The following is a 17,774-nucleotide window of genomic DNA, read 5'->3' as shown; positions in this document are numbered from 1 at the left end:
GGTCAGTGTATAGTTGTAGACCTCTTCTGTTGTAGAGTTGACTAAACCAGTCTGTGTCTTGTTCAGTGTATAGTTGTAGACCTCTTCTGTTGTAGAGTTGACTAAACCAGTCTGTGTCTTGTTCAGTGTATAGTTGTAGACCTTTTCTGTTGTAGAGTTGACTAAACCAGTCTGTGTCTTGGTCAGTGTATAGTTGTAGACCTCTTCTGTTGTAGAGTTGACTAAACCAGTCTGTGTCTTGTTCAGTGTATAGTTGTAGACCTCTTCTGTTGTAGAGTTGACTAAACCAGTCTGTGTCTTGCGATGATAGGTCCTGAGTGGCTGTCGTTATTTGCATGTAGGGTTGTCCTATCCAGTGTGTATGTTCTTGCATGACTTTGTCTTTGTCCTTTGTTGCTCTCTCTCTCTCTCTCTTGTTTTGTGTGTGTGTGTGTGTGTGTGTGCGCACCTATGTGTGTGTGCGCGTTTGTGTGTGTGTTATGTACTGTATGCATAATTGCTTCATAATACACATGAGCTTATTTCTAAAGGTGAGAGGTGTCGTGGTAAGAGGGTGTTTCATTTTTCAGAGAGGGGAGATGTTTATCAAGTCATGTAGCCAAAGTAGACTAAACAATTGTCTGTCACTCAGCATCTCCGGAGACGTGTGTGTGTGTGTGTTTGTGTGTGTGTGTACTAGCTGTTCTGTTTCTACATCTATTCGGGTGTGTTTGTTCGCAAGCTGGTTTTGTGCTCAACCACCTCTCAAACTTAGTTGATGTCGCTGTCATTATTAATACAGTTTAGATGTAGGCTCAAAGTTACAATTTGTTTTTTATTGTGTTTTTGGAGTGTTTATTGTGTTTTCAAAATTGAGTTATGATTATTGTAAGAAAATGTAAGTAAGTAATGGGCCTGTCATTTTGCACGAGCTGTTCACAGGAGGCGCTGACAATGACAAAAACTCATCAAATAACGATGCAGAAAGAAAGGCCACAGCATATTCATGTGCATTCATTCATATGTTCATTCATTCATACGTTCATTCATCATTTATATGTTCATTCATAAGTTAATTCGTTCATTCATTCATACGTTCATGCATACGTTCATTCACCATTCATACATTCATTCATTCATACATTCATGCATACGTTCATTCATACGTTCATTCATTCCTTCATACGTTCATTCACCATTCATATGCTCATTCAATCATTCATACGTTCATTCATTCATTTAGTTGTTAACCAGAAGAGTACTTGAAACATTGTGAAAATAGTTAAAGCGAGAAAGGGAAAATAAATAAATATGAGTTTTCACCTCATTTTGTGGGCAGTGAGCACATAGCCTGTCTTCTCTTGAGAGCTAGGTCTTCCTACGGCGACCTTTCTCAATAGCAAGGCTATGCTCACTGAGTCTGTACATAGTAAAAGCTTTCCTTCATTTTGGGTCAGTCACAGTGGTCAGGTGTTCTGCCACTGTGTACTCTCTGTTTTGGGCCAAATAGCATTCTAGTTTGCTCATTTTTTTTGTGAATTCTTTCTAATGTGTCAAGTAATTATCTTTTTGTTTTGGGTCTAATTGTGTTGCTGTCCTGGGGCTCTGGACCAGCTTGCTTAGGGGACTCTTCTCCAGGTTAATCTCTCTGTAGGTGATGTCTTTGTTATGGAAGGTTTGTGAATCGCTTCCTTTTAGGTGTGGTTGTAGAATTGAACGACTCTTTTCAGGAATTTGATAATTAGCGGGTATCGGCATTCGGTATTTTTGCAGAATTATGCATGCAAAGTCTCACTTTGGTGTTTGTCCCATTTTGTGAATTATTGGTTGGTGAGCAGACCCCAGACCTCACAACCATAAAGGGCAATCTCACTAGAACAGAAGAACTGGCACTCAATGAATTAATGAAAGATTCATCTTTGGTTATTAAACCTGCAGACAAGGGGGGTGCTGTGGTTGTTTTAGACTGAAAAATATAAAGAAGAAATTCAGAGACAACTCAGTAATGAACGTTTCTATAGAAAACTGAGTGTATATGCTCTAATCTGGAGCCCTATTAAACCACCTCATCTCAAAACCGGAATATGAATATCTTTGTTGCAAATGTGCCATACGTCCATGCTTGTACATTTTACCGAAATTACACAAACCTAAAACACAACAAGGCAACTATCCAGGCAGACCAGTGGTTGCAGGAATAGGCTCAATGGTAGAGCCATTGTCAAACTTTGTAGACTGTTTTATTAAATCTCATGTGCAAGCATTGCCATCATATGTAAAAGACTCTATAAACAAGATCTCACCAATAACGGGTTTAAAAGAAGACTATTCTGGTCACATTAGATGTCGAGAGTCTATATAGCAGCATTCCCCATGTGGAGGTGCTGGCAGCACTAGCACACTATTTGGGAGACAAAGATACTAATGAATATCCACCAAACTTTATTTTAGAGCTGGCTGAATATGTTTTGACATAAAACTATTTTAGGTTTGATGATGAATACTACCTCCAAACGAATAGAACATCGATGGGCTCCACATTCGCTCCGAGCTATGCAAACCTCTATGTGGGTCTTTTTGAAGAACGCTTTGTTAACAATTAAAACGAAAATCCATTTTTGAATAAAGTCCTGAAGTGGTATCGATATTTTGACAACATGTTTTGCATATGGGAAGGAACTGAAAAATATCTGTCAGATTTTATGGCATTACTCAATGACATTGACCCAAATCTCAAATTCACAGTTGAACGTGACACTCAACGTGTTCCTTACCTCAATATGTGGATTGAGAAATCAAACGGAAACCTGTTTACAACTCTGTGTAGAAAAGAAACTGACAGAAATACTCTATTACAGTGGGACAGCTTCCATCCTGAGCCATTAAAAAGAGGACTTTGAAGAAGCCAGTTTTTCAGGCTGCGCAGTATATGCCACTCCACAGAGGATTATCTAGAAAAAGCAGCGGAGATGCGCATGAGGTTTCTAAGAGGCTATTCGCCACAATGTGTGGATGAAGCTCTTCATTTGGCATTGGGAAAAAGACGAGATGAACTGTTACAACAAAGACCCACTAAAGCTAAAGAACACTCCGTAAGGTTCACAACCACATATACTTTGAACTCACGAAAAGTGGGAGGGATGGTCAAGAAACACTGGCATATTTTATCACCCAGCTTTGCCGGCTGTATTTAGAAATCCATCACTTATTGTGTATAGGAGAGGTCGCAATTTATGCGATAAATTGGTTCATGCCAACTGCCAGCCACAAAAGAAAATCAGATAAGCCCTTTTACATACACCCTCTACCAAATGGTAGCTATAAATGCAGAGGATGCGCACAGAGAAACAATATGATGAAGTGTGAACATTTCTGCCACCCACATACAGGAAAACGGTTCCAAATATATGACATTATTACGTGTTCCACCACCCATGTTATTTACATTATTACATGTCCATGTGGGCTGTGCTGTGTAGGTAAAACCTCTCGTTCTCTCAAACAGAGAATTAGTGAACACAAAAGTTCAATCAGGAGAAACGACAGGGATTATCCAGTCGCAGTACATTTCAATGACCTGAAGCATGATATTTCTACCTTTTTAGATTTTGTGGCATAGAGAAATCAGACAGGGGAGGTGATATTAATAATACTCTGAGTAGAAGGGAATGTTTTGGGATTTTCATCCTCCAGACATTATTTCCTAAAGGACGATGAAATGATGATGAAATGCCTATGTATGTTATGTTGTGAATTTGAACATGACTTATGTGCCTATTTAAGATTTCTGTTTTTGGTATGATGTACCCAATGACTAATGTAAACTTGCCATGTCCTCATTGTGATTTTACAGACGTGTTTCATGTCTTATTTATATACTTTTGTAATATTTATGAAATGCATACTGAAAACTTATTTGTTTTTCTCTTTTCCTTCAACCCCATTTGATGTGTAGAACGGATGTGGGAGGGGCTAGGTCTACTGTGGGAGGGGCCTCTTTTAAAAAATTCACACAAGCTCTGAGGAAGGCCATGAGGCCGATACATAAGCTTATTAAAGATCAGTAATACTATCAAGAGCAGTGTGCAGGTTCCTTTTTCCTTCATCTTGTTCAATTGTTGCCATGCACCTGCTAATTAGATTGCTCAGATGTGCGAGTGTTTTTTGAGTTGTACATTGTTTTCAGTGAGGAAATGTACAGGTCTGCTGTCAATGATAATGCAGAGGATTTTCCCAAGTTTGATGTTGACCCATATCCCACGGTAGTTATTGGGGTCAAATTTGTCTCCACTTTTGTGGATTGGGGTTATCAGTCTTTGGTTTCAGATATTGGGGAAGATGCCAGAGCTAAGGATGATGTTAAAGAGTTTTAGTATAGCCAATTGGAATTTGTGGCCTGTATAATTTATACTTTCTTTGGGGATACCATCAACACCTCAGGCCTTTTTGGGATGGAGGGTTTTTATTTTGTCCTGTCGTTCATTCAGGGTCATTTGAGAATCCAGTGGGTTCTGGTAGTCTTTAATAGATTAATCTAAGATTTGTATTTGATCATGTATATGTTTTTACTGTTTGTTCTTTGTTATAGAGCCAAAAAGATTGGAGAAGTGGTTTATCCACACATCTCCGTTTTGGATAGATAACTCGTCGTGTTGTTGTTTGTTTAGTTCAATTATATTGAGCTTATTTCTGACATGCTGTTGCTTCTTTTTCCGTAGTGTATTTCTGTATTGTTTAAGTGATTCACCATAGTGAAGGCGTAGACTCAGGTTTTCTAGGTCTCTATGTTTTTGGTTGGATAGGATTCTCAATTTCTTTCTTAAGTTTTTGCATTCTTCATCAAACCGTTTGTCATTGTTGTTCATTTTCTTAGGCTGTCTGCTTGAAATGCTCTTTTCTCTCTGTTCTCTCTCCTATCTCTGTTCTCTCTACTCTCTGCTCTTTATTTTTTAGTTGTTTCTCCCCTGGTGAGCATGTTGTAAACCCTGAGGCCATGACTGCTTTGCTCACAGACAACACACTTCTTTAAACACACTCCATGAATCAACAGAGCTATGAGATGAGTGTGTTTGGCTCAGTGTCAGACACACACACTGTATCTCTGTGGTAGACTCCTGAGGGGTGTGTTAGTGAGGTATTCCTCTCCTCCCTTACTGTCTTCCTGTGTTGAGGAAAACAAGGAGATAAATTAACCGTCAGCAGATCTGGATAGATAGAGAGCTTCTGAGACTCCTGGTTTTCTATTGATTTAAATAAATGATCTATGTCTCTCTCTCTCTCTCTTCACAGGTCAGAGTCGTTCCTGTTTTAATCAGTGAGGAAACAGAGGATATCAAAGAGGATATCAAATCAAATGAAATCATACACTTACACGTGTTTAGCAGATGTTATTTTGGGTGTAGCGAAATGCTTGTGCTTCAAGTTCCGAAAGTGTAGCAATATCTAACAAGTAATATCTAACAATTCCACAACAAATACCTAATACACACACATCTAAGTAAAGGAATGGAATTTAGAATATATAAATATATGGTCAGAGCCAAAATACAGTATATACATATGAGATGACTACTGCAAGATACAGTTGAAGTTGGAAGTTCACATACACTTAGGTTGGAGTCATTAAAACTAGTTTTTCAACAACTCTACAAATGTCTTGTTAACAAACTATAGTTTTGGCATGCTGGTTAGGACATCTACTTTGTGGATATGACAAGTCATATTTCCAACAATTGTTTACAGACAGATTATTTCACTTATAATTAATTCACTGTGTCACAATTCCAGTGGGTCAGAAGTTTACATACACTAAGTTGACTGGGCCTTTAAACAGCTTGGAAAATTCCAGAAAATGACATGGCTTAATAAGCTTCTAATAGGCTAATTGACATCATTTGAGTCAATTGAAGGTGTACCTGTGGATGTATTTCAAGGCCTACCTTCCAACTCAGTGCCTCTTTGCCTGACATCATGGGAAAATCAAAAGAAATCAGCCAAGACCTCAGAAAAAAAATTGGAGACCTCCACAAGTCTGGTTCATCCTTGGGAACAATTTCCAAACGCCTGAAGGTAACATGTTCATCTGTACAAACAACAGTACGCAAGTATAAACACTATTGGACCACGCAGCCGTCATACCGCTCAGGAAGGAGACACGTTCTGTCTCCTAGAGATGAACGTACTTTGGTGTGAAATGTGCAAATCAATCCCAGAACAACAGAAATAGACCATGTGAAGATGCTGGAGGAAACCGGTACAAAAGTATGTATATCCACAGTAAAACGAGTCCTATTTCGACATAACCTGAAAGGCCACTCAGCAAGGAAGAAGCCACTGCTCCAAAATTGCCATAAAAAAGCCAGACCACGGTTTGCAACTGCACATGGGGACACTACTTTTTTGGAGAAATGTCCTCTGGTCTGATGAAACAAAAATAGAACTGTTTGGCCATAATGACCATCATTATGTTTGCAGGAAAAAAGGAGAGGCTTGCAAGCCGAAGAACACCATCCCAACCGTGAAGCACGAGGGTGGCAGCATCATGTTATGTGGGTGCTTAGCTGCAGGAGGGACTGATGCACTTCACAAAATAGATGGCATCATGAGGGAGGAAAATTATGTGGATATATTGAAGCAACATCTCAAGACATCAGTCAGGAAGTTAAAGCTTTAGTAAAAGTCAGGAAGTTAAACCTCAAGCATACTTCCAAAGTTGTGGCAAAATGGCTTAAGGACAACAAAGTCAAGGTATTGGAGTGGCCGTCACAAATCCCTGACCTCAATCCCATAGAAAATTTGTGGGCAGAACTGAAAAAGCGTGTGCGAGCAAGGAGGCCTACAAACCTGACTCCGTTGCACCAACTCCAATACCTTGACTTTGTTGTCCTTAAGCCATTTTGCCACAACTTTGGAAGTATGCTTGGGGTCATTGTCCATTGGGAAGACCCATATGCGACCAATACATACTATCTCAATCAGCCTGACTAACCGGTGCCTGTATGCCTAGCTGCTGTTATAGCCTTGCTACTGTATATAGCCTCGCTACTTTTATTTTTCAGTCTTTTTTACTGTTGTTTTTATTTCTTTACTTATCGGTTGTTCACCTAATACTTTTTTTTACTTAAAAATTGCACTGTTGGTTGGGGCCTGTAAGTAAGCATTTCACGTGTTGTATTCGGCGCACGTGACAAATACACTTTGATTTGGAAGGCATTGAAAGGGGGGAGTCAGTTGTACAACTGAAATGTTTCTTCTGCATTTAACCCAACCCCTCTTAATCAGAGTGGTGCGGGGGGCTGCCATAATAGACATCCACGTCTGTGGCACCTGGGGAACAGTGTGTTAACTGCCTTGCTCAGGGGCAGAACAACATATTTTTACATTGTTAGCTCTGGGATTTGATCCAGCAATCCTTCGGTTGCTGGCCCAACGCTCTAACCACTAGGCTACCTATCGCCCCTCAATGTAACTCTGTGTGTGCTTGCACGTGTGTATGAGTGTGTGTCTGTACTGCAACAGCTGAGGAGCTGGTAAGGTGGAAGGAGCAGCTGAGTATTTCAATTCAGTTGGTTTCAGCTTGGGGGTTGTAGGGGTGGAGGGACCTGTGTCTGCGACCAGGCTGTACTGTGTGTCTGTGTGGTGGGCTGGCTTGGGGTAGGTTGAGGTGGGGTGGGCTAGGGTGGGTTTGACTGTGGTGGGCTGGTATGGGCTTGTTTGGGTTGAGGTGGGGTGGGGGTGCTGAGGGTAATTGTGTGTACTCTGGTATTTATAGAGCTGCCTCTGGTCTACAGGACTGTACTCTGACTGTACTGTCATCCACAGATGGACCTTTTTTACTTCAGCTCTCCGTAGGGAAAAAGGCCTCTCCAAAACATTGTCTTTTGAAGGATCTATCTGGGGATGGGAGGGAAGAGAGGGGAGGGGGGGTGTTGAAGTGACATCACTGCATTAGGCACACACTCCCACTCAAACTCATATGCATGCACTTACACAATACACACAGACACTGGAACACACACTGGAACACACACACACCCTTTAGATCCACCAAAGCTTATTAATTTCACCTCCTTTGCAGTCTGTTGTCCCACAAGGGCTCCATTAGCCCCAGAATGGTTTAATGGAACGACCCATTACTGTCACGCAACAGGATTAGATAGCATTGACATGGTCCTCGTGTAGAGAGAGACTCTCTACATTAGTAATGATCCTTGTATAGAGAGATACTCTACATTAGTAATGATCCTCGTATAGAGAGATACTCTACATTAGTAATGATCCTCGTGTAGAGAGAGACTCTACATTAGTAATGATCCTCGTATAGAGAGATACTCTACATTAGTAATGATCCTTGTATAGAGAGATACTCTACATTAGTAATGATCCTCGTATAGAGAGATACTCTACATTAGTAATGATCCTCGTGTAGAGAGAGACTCTACATTAGTAATGATCCTCGTATAGAGAGATACTCTACATTAGTAATGATCCTCGTATAGAGAGATACTCTACATTAGTAATGATCCTCATATAGAGAGATACTCTACATTAGTAATGATCCTCGTATAGAGAGATACTCTACATTAGTAATGATCCTTGTATAGAGAGATACTCTACATTAGTAATGATCCTCGTATAGAGAGAGACTCTCTATATGTCTAGCACACTTATGGCAGCACACATGAAAGAAAACACACATACACACACACACACACACACATACACATACACATACACACATACACATACTCATACACACATACACATACACACACACATACACATACACATACACACACACACACACACATACACACACATACACATACACATGCACACACACACAGAGAGAGTCAGAATGAGCCCCTAGGACTGTGTTGGGAGGAGGTTTTGCTTTGCTCAGCTTGGGCTGCAAGCCGCTAGGTCACCTAGCACAAACACATGTGACCCAGTAGATATCCAGGAGTTTAAAGAGGCTTCACAACAATCAGCTCAGTACTAGTTCTATCACTGGGGCTTCGGGTTGAAACCTGCAGTACTGCTACCCTGCTGCTTGCCCTACTTGTGTGTGTGTGTGTGTGTGTGTGTGTGAATAAGAATAAACAGCATGCCATACGTGACACAGGGCAGTCACACACTTGGGCAACACTCAGGCTCTTCTGCTCTTCTCTGTCCAAACACTTCTTAGCAGAGTGCAGAATCAACCCAACGAGTGTAGCTGTGTTTGTCTTTCCTTCTGTCCTCCACACCAAAGGCATAAAGACCCATCTTGACAAGAGTCGACTTCACTAATGTTGGATCACAGGAGAAGGCCTTGAATCGGTTTAACTTCTAGAGAGCAGAAGGGTTAGTGTAGACAAGTCTCCCTGTTGTCCACACGAGTGTTCCAAAATGGTAGGTAGCCCATGGCTGGTTCTGCTTAACCTGGTTAACCAGTGATTTCAGATCTGGTTCTGCTCTCTGGCCAGCTACATTGTTGAGCCAAACATGTTGCTCTTTATCTCAATTCCATAAGGAAGTGTGAAGATGGCGGCGTTGTGGCTGGGTTGTGGTTCAGAAAGCTAGCACAGTAACTGCTATTATCTGCTATCTGATCTGCTGACAGGGAAGTAGATGCTGTGGATTCTGTTCATGTGTGCACTCTGTTGTGTTTTAGCCTGTGGTCTTTAATGTGTGACTTAAGAATAAATGTGTGTATGTGTGTGTATGTATGCGTGCGTGTGTGTTCTCAGTAGTAACTTTTCAAAAAGCGTTGGAAGTGGTTAGAGGAAGCGGTCTAATTTTTGTCACCATGAACATCATAACAAATACAGATAACGATGGTAGCATAAATGAAGCTAAAACCTAACATGCTAAGGTAAATGAGACTATTATACAGAATAACTCTCTAAATTATACATGTTTTCCTCCATTTTTTTAAACCAAGGCAATTTGTTAAAGAAAACCCATGTTATCTATCCCCATTGAAATACTGTACTTTATCATAAGTACTGTTTAAAGTAAGCTTCTGCATTGAAATACTGTACTTTATCATAAGTACTGTTTAAAGCAAGCTTCTGCATTGAAATACTGTACTTTATGATAAGTACTGTTTAACGTAAGCTTCTGCATTGAAATACTGTACTTTATCATAAGTACTGTTTAAAGTAAGCTTCTGCATTGAAATACTGTACTTTATCATAAGTACTGTTTAAAGTAAGCTTCTGCATTGAAATACTGTACTTTATCATAAGTACTGTTTAAAGTAAGCTTCTGCATTGAAATACTGTACTTTATCATAAGTACTGTTTAAAGTAAGCTTCTGCATTGAAATACTGTACTTTATCATAAGTACTGTTTAAAGTAAGCTTCTGCATTGAAATACTGTACTCAAATCAAATCAAATCAAATCAAATTTTATTTGTCACATACACATGGTTAGCAGATGTTAATGCGAGTGTAGCGAAATGCTTGTGCTTCTAGTTCCGACAATGCAGTAATAACCAACAAGTAATCTAACTAACAATTCCAAAACTACTGTCTTGTACACAGTGTAAGGGGATAAAGAATATGTACATAAGGATATATGAATGAGTGATGGTACAGAGCAGCATAGGCAAGATACAGTAGATGGTATCGAGTACAGTATATACATATGAGATGAGTATGTAAACAAAGTGGCATAGTTAAAGTGGCTAGTGATACATGTATTACATAAGGATACAGTCGATGATATAGAGTACAGTATATACGTATGCCTATGAGATGAATAATGTAGGGTAAGTAACATTATATAAGGTAGCATTGTTTAAAGTGGCTAGTGATATATTTACATCATTTCCCATCAATTCCCATTATTAAAGTGGCTGGAGTTGAGTCAGTGTCAGTGTGTTGGCAGCAGCCACTCAATGTTAGTGGTGGCTGTTTAACAGTCTGATGGCCTTGAGATAGAAGCTGTTTTTCAGTCTCTCGGTCCCAGCTTTGATGCACCTGTACTGACCTCGCCTTCTGGATGATAGCGGGGTGAACAGGCAGTGGCTCGGGTGGTTGATGTCCTTGATGATCTTTATGGCCTTCCTGTGACACTCAATCATAAGTACTGTTTAAAGTAAGCTTCTGCCAAGTGTATATATAGCTGATATTCAGGTTAGTTTCCTAATAATTTTTCTTGGCAGGAGGATTTGGAGTGACTTATTTGAGTAATAATTCTACAGGTACAGTGCATTCGGGAAGTATTCAGACCCCGTGACCTTTTCCACATTTTGTTATGTTACAGCCTTATTCTAAAATGGATACAATCATTTTTTTCCTCATCAATCTACACACAATACCCCATAATGACGAAGCGAAAACCAGGTTTTAGAGATTTTTGCAAAAGTATTACAAATATTTATTATTATTTATGAATGGTTTTAAATATTTATTTACAAAAGTACTATAGGTCGTTTTCATTACAATCGGTAATCTGCATTTTGGGATTATGGCCGATTATATTGCACTCCACGAGGAGACTGCGTGGCAGGCTGACTACCTGTTATGCGAGTGCAGCAAGGAGCCAAGGTAAGGTGCTAGCTAGCATTAAACTTGTCTATAAAAAAACAATCAATCTTAACATAATCACTAGTTAACTACACATGGTTGATGATATTACTAGTTTAACTAGCTTGTCCTGCGTTGCATACAATCCATGCGGTGCCTGTTAATTTATTATTGAATCAAAGCCTACTTTGCCAAATGTGTGATTTAACAAGGGCATTCGCGAAAAAAGCACTGTCGTTGCACCAATGTGTACCTAACCATAAACATTAATGTCTTTATAAAAATCAATACACAAGTATATATTTTTAAACCTGCATATTTAGTTAATATTGCCTGTTAACATGAATTTCTTTTAACTAGGGAAATTGTTTCACTTCTCTTGCTTTCTGTGCAACAGATTCAGGGTATATGCAGTAGTTTGGGCCGCCTGGCTCATTGCGAACTGTGTGAAGACCATTTCTTCCTAACAAAGACAGCAACGTTCGCCAAATGGGGGATGATTTAACAAAAGCTTTTTTTGGTCCTCCAATAATCGGTATTGGTATCAGCGTTGAAAAATCATAATCGGTCAACCTTTAATAAGTACTCAGACCCTTTGCTATGAGACTCGAAATCAAGCTCAGGTGATTCCTGTTTCCATTGATCATCCTTGAAATGTTTCTCCAACTTGATTGGTGTCCACCTGTGGCAAATTCAATTGATTGGACATGATTTGGAAAGGCACACACCTTTCTATATAAGGTCACAGTGGACAGTGAGTGTCAGAGCAAAAACCAAGTCGTGAGGTTGAAGGAATTGTCCGTAGAGCTCAGAGACAGGATTGTGTCAAGGCACAGATCTGGGTAAGTGTACCAAAATATGTCTGCAGCATTGAAGGTCCCAAAGAACACAGCGGCCTCCATCACTCTTAAATGGAAGAAGTTTGGAACCACCAAGACTCTTCCTAGAGGTGGCTGCCCGGCCAAACTGAACAATCGGGGTAGAAGGACTGTCACGCCTGCTCCCTCCCCCCTTCTCTGGCGCTCGAGGGCACCAGGCTGCCCATCATTATGCACACCTGTCGCCATCATTATGCGCATCAGCGCTCATTGGACTCACCTGAACTCCTTTACTTTGTTGATTGCCCCTCTATATCTGTCTGTTCCTCAGTTTGTTTCCCCTTGTCAGCATTAATGTTGTTTTGTTTCTCCTGTCCAGATAATCTCTGTGTAATGTTTCCTGTTTGTTGTTTATTAAATGTTCACTGCTTGTACTTGCTTCTTGTCTGTACTTACAGAATGCTGACACCAACATTTGAAGCATCAAGGAGTTTTTGTTTTTTGTTTTTGTTGGTGACGTCGGGTCCGGCTTCCGCTGCCGAAGGAACCGGGGTAGCCTCAGTTGGCTCGTCGGGCTTCCACGCCTTAGCTGGTTCAAGAGGTTTCCTTGCCTCGGTTGGCTCGGCAGGCTCCCACGCCTTAGCTGGTTCGAGAGGTTTCCTTACCTCGGTTGGCTCGGCAGGCTCCCACCCCACATCATGCCTCAGCTGGCTCGTCGGGCTCCCACGCCTCAACCGGCTCGTCTGGCTCCCACGCCTGAGCCGGCTCGTCGGGCTCCCACGCCTGAGCCGGCTCGTCGGGCTCCCACGCCTGAGCCGGCTCGTCGGGCTCCCACGCCTCAGCCGGCTCGTCTGGCTCCCACGCCTGAGCCAGCTCGTCGGGCTCCCACGCCTCAGCCGGCTCGTCGGGCTCCCACGCCTCAACCGGCTCGTCTGGCTCCCACGCCTGAGCCGGCTCGTCGGGCTCCCACGCCTGAGCCGGCTCGTCGGGCTCCCACGCCTCAGCCGGCTTGTCTGGCTCCCACGCCTGAGCCGGCTCGTCGGGCTCCCACGCCTCAGCCGGCTCGTCGGGCCCCCACGCCTCAGCCGGCTCGTCGGGCCCCCACGCCTCAGCCGGCTCGTCGGACTCCCACGCCTCAGCCGGCTCGTCGGGCCCCCACGCCTCAGCCTGCTCGTCGGACTCCCACGCCTCAGCCGGCTCGTCGGGCTCCCACGCCTCAACCGGCTCGTCTGGCTCCCACGCCTCAGCCGGTTTGTCGGGCTCCCACGCCCCAGCCGCCACGTTCAACTCCCACATCTCGGCCAGTCTGTCAGGCTCGCCTAGGTGGGATGCCGGGTGGCGGCTCTGGGGGGGGTACTGTCACGCCTGCTCCTACTCCCCCTCTCTGTGCCAGGCTGCCCATCGTTACGCACACCTGTTATCATTACACAGATCAACGTCATTGGACTCACCTGGACTTCTTCACTTTGTTGATTGCCCTTCTGTTTCCTGTCTGTTGTTTATTACATTTTCACTCCCTGTATTTGCTTTTTGTCTCCCAGTATCTGTCCTTACAGGGGCCTTGGTCTGGGGAGGTGACAAGGAACCCGTTGGTCACTCTGAGAGAGCTCCAGAGTTCCTCTGTGGCGATGGGAGAACCTTCCAGAAGGACAAACATCTCTGCAGCACTCCAACAATCAGGCCTTTTTGGTGGAGTGGCCAGACGGAAGCCACTCCTCAGTAAAAGACAGCCCGCTTGGAGTTTGCCAAAAGGCACATAAACACTCTCAGACCATGAGAAACAAGATTCTCTGGTCTGATGAAACCAACATAGAACTCTTTGGCCTGAATGCCAAGTGTCACGCCTGGAGGAAACCTGGCACCATCCCTACGGTGAAGCATTGTGGTGGCAGCATTATACTGTGGGGATGTTTTTCAATGGCAGGGACAGGGAAACTAGTCATGATCGAGGAAAATATGATCAATACCAAAGTTCAGAGAGATCCTTGATGAAACCCTGGTCCAGAGCGCTCAGGACCTCGCTCTGGGGCAATGCTTCACCTTCCAACAGAACAACGACCCTAAGCACACAGCCAAGACAATGCAGGAGTGGCTTTGGGACAAGTCTCTGAATGTCCTTGAGTGGTCCAGCCAGAGCCTGGACTTGAACCCGATCGAACATCTCTGGAGAGACCTGAAAATAGCTGTGCAGCGACACTCCCCATCCAACCAGACAGAGCTTGAGAGGTTCCGCAGAAAATAATGGGAAAAACTCCCAAATACAGGTGTGCCAAGTTTGTAGCGTCATACAGAAGAAGACTTGATGCTGTAATCGCTGCCAAAGGTGCTTCAACAAAGTACTGAGTAAAGGGTCTGAAAACTTATGTAAATGTGATATTTACATAAGTTATATTGCAAAAAAGTATATCATGTTTTTGTTTTGTCATTATGGGATACTGTGTGTAGATTTAATAAGGCCATAATGTAGAATAAGGCTGTAACGTAGCAAAATGAGGAAAAAGTGAAGGGGTCTTAATACTTTCCGAATGCACTGTACCTTTGATGTAGGAGATGCAACAAAACAATACATTGATGCGCAATGTTTTTGGTATTTTGCCATGGATTTCGTTTGTTGAAGTGGAGGTGAATGGTAAATGGTCAGTGTCTTCAGCTGCTGTGTGATTGAGTTTGGTTCTTTACACGTCTGGCTCTTTATCTCAGTCTGCATCACTGGTTAATGGTCTGGGTTTGGATAGCCTCTGCTGAGTCACCAACAACCGGATGTTCAAGTTTTCAGGGAAAGTGGAAAAAGAGATACTTTTGAGGAGATGGGAAACTCGTTTGGAATCGTATTACCAACCATTGTGTATGTTGCCTATGCATCACCAATGGGCCACAATTCTAGGACAAAGAGAGCTCTCCTTCAAGGAGGGAATGGGAATCAATTGGGCGCTAGCTCAAAAACCAAACATTACAAATATTTTCCGAGATGTGAGATAATGAGCTTGTTCTCTGTAATATTATAAGGCTTTGCAATTGTGACATAACGTACTTTTGAGGAAAATAGGCCCATTTCTGAACTCATACCCTGACTTTGTGAAGGGATCACATGACGCAGCATAACATCTGCTGGGTGGAGCGTTATATGTTCCTCCATTCATTGACTTTGGGATTTTGTATCTTCTCTTGTCTCTAATATCTTTGTTAACAAGGTGACACTCCATCTTAAATCTATTTACTGTATTAATTGAACAGTGCACCTCTCCCAAACTTTTGTATGTCAGTGATCTAGTTTCAAACTTTTGTAGGTATGTCAGTGATCTAGTTTCAGGTGTTTATTTTACACCTGCTACGTACGTTTTTTTTTTACATTTTAGTCCTTTAGCAAACGCTCTTATCCAGCGTGACTTACAGTAGTGAGTGCATACATGTTCATTCTTTTTTCATACTGGTCCCCCACAGGAATTGAATCCAGTAGGCAGAGTGTATGAGGTTAGTAGGCAGGGTGTATGGATTTAGGAGGCAGGGTGTATGTGGTTAGTAGGCAGAGTGTATGGGGTTAGGAGGCAGGGTGTATGGGGTTAGTAGGCAGGGTGTATGGATTTAGGAGGCAGGGTGCATGTGGTTAGGAGGCAGGGTGTATGGGGTTAGGAAGCAGGGTGTATGGGGTTAGGAGGCAGAGTGTATGGGGTTAGTAGGCAGGGTGTATGGGGTCAGTAGGCAGGGTGTATGGGGTTAGTAGGCAGGGTGTATGGGGTCAGTAGGCAGGGTGTATGGGGTAATTAGGCAAGGTGTATGGGGTTAGGAGGCAGTGTGTATGGGGTTAGTAGGCAGGGTGTATGGGGTCAGTAGGCAGGGTGTATGGGGTCAGTAGGCAGGGTGTATGGGGTTAGGAGGCAGGGTGTATGGGGTTAGGAGGCAGGGTGTGTGGGGTTAGTAGGCAGGGTGTATGAGGTTAGTAGGCAGGGTGTATGGGGTCAGTAGGCAGAGTGTATGGGGTCAGTAGGCAGAGTGTATGGGGTTAGTAGGCAGGGTGTATGGGGTTAGTAGACAGGGTGTATGGGGTTAGTAGGCAGGGTGTATGGGGTCAGTAGGCAGGGTGTGTGGGGTTAGTAGGCAGGGTGTATGAGGTTAGTAGGCAGGGTGTATGGGGTCAGTAGGCAGGGTGTATGGGGTTAGGAGGCAGGGTGTGTGGGGTTAGTAGGCAGTGTGTATGGGGTTAGTAGGCAGGGTGTATGGGGTCAGTAGGCAGAGTGTATGGGGTCAGTAGGCAGAGTGTATGGGGTCAGTAGGCAGAGTGTATGGGGTCAGTAGGCAGAGTGTATGGGGTTAGTAGGCAGGGTGTATGGGGTTAGTAGGCAGGGTGTATGGGGTTAGGAGGCAGAGTGTATGGGGTTAGGAGGCAGGGTGTATGGGGTCAGTAGGCAGAGTGTATGGGGTCAGTAGGCAGAGTGTATGGGGTCAGTAGGCAGGGTGTATGGGGTCAGTAGGCAGAGTGTATGGGGTCAGTAGGCAGAGTGTATGGGGTCAGTAGGCAGAGTGTATGGGGTCAGTAGGCAGAGTGTATGAGGTTAGTAGGCAGGGTGTATGGGGTCAGTAGGCAGGGTGTATGGGGTCAGTAGGCAGAGTGTATGGGGTTAGGAGGCAGGGTGTGTGGGGTTAGTAGGCAGGGTGTATGGGGCTAGGAGGCAGGGTGTGTGGGCTTAGTAGGCAGGGTGTATGGGTTTAGGAGGCAGAGTGTATGGGGTTAGGAGGTAGGGTGTACGGGGTTAGTCGGCAGAGTGTATGGGGTTAGTAGACTGGGATGGTACCCTGGTCTGCGCTCTGGTACTCTGGGTTTGGAGGTCTTGTGGTCTGGAGGAATGGGGATCTGAAGGTCGGGGTCATTAGGAGAAGGAGGGAGAGGAGTAGTCCTGGGCCTGGGGTTCTGATACTGGTTTGGAGTAATGGGGGAGTGGATGATTGGAGGAGAGGTGGAACTGTTCTGTGTGATGTCTTCATTGTCTCTGGGTAGCTCTCTCTGGGGAGTAAGGGCCTCAGCTGCTGATGTAGGCCAGCCACACATACTGAAAACACATCTCTCTGTCTCTCTGATAGGTCAGAGCCGTATCAGGAGCCAACCAGGAGTTGTGACAGGAGAGGAGATCCAATCAGAGGAGAGAAATGTTGGTGCAGGGCGGGCCTTGGGTCCTGTCTGTCATGTCGTTGCTCCTGCTGCTGTGGCAAGAAATGTCTGCTATCGAGGTTCCTCTTGATCGTAAGTCCATCAATCAAATCATAAACACATGAAATCAGTCAAAACATTGTTTTATAATATATATTTTATCGTAAACCTTTGGTTCTCATACAATTTGGATACCGGTGACCCACACAATGGTTTTGGATTTGAAGGACAGTGAATAAAAAATGAAGGAAACAAAGTTTCATGCCACATCCCTTACTAACCTATTGGCGTTTACAGACGGAGCTTCAGGGAAAAAG

The 17,774-nt window shown here is 43.4% G+C and overlaps 1 protein-coding gene across 15 annotated transcripts in view; it reads left to right on the top strand.

Annotated features, from left to right (window-relative positions):
- Window positions 1-17,774, top strand: part of LOC110528361 (neurofascin) — a 128,693-nt gene that overhangs the window by 45,010 nt on the left and 65,909 nt on the right. For all 15 annotated transcript variants that reach the window (XR_005052652.1, XR_005052649.1, XR_005052651.1 and 12 more), the window contains exon 2: window positions 17,391-17,550. Coding sequence is in view for 11 of the 15 variants with exons in the window: in XM_036983948.1 (XP_036839843.1) it covers window positions 17,457-17,550 (94 nt within the window). In the remaining 4 variants the exon portion in view is untranslated. The remainder of the gene's footprint in view (window positions 1-17,390; window positions 17,551-17,774) is intronic.

This window comes from Oncorhynchus mykiss, chromosome 7 (assembly GCF_013265735.2).
Source record: "Oncorhynchus mykiss isolate Arlee chromosome 7, USDA_OmykA_1.1, whole genome shotgun sequence".
Taxonomy (NCBI): Eukaryota; Metazoa; Chordata; class Actinopteri; order Salmoniformes; family Salmonidae; genus Oncorhynchus; species Oncorhynchus mykiss.
Note: the sequence above shows the minus strand (reverse complement) of the source record. Positions and strands in the feature narration are given on the sequence as shown.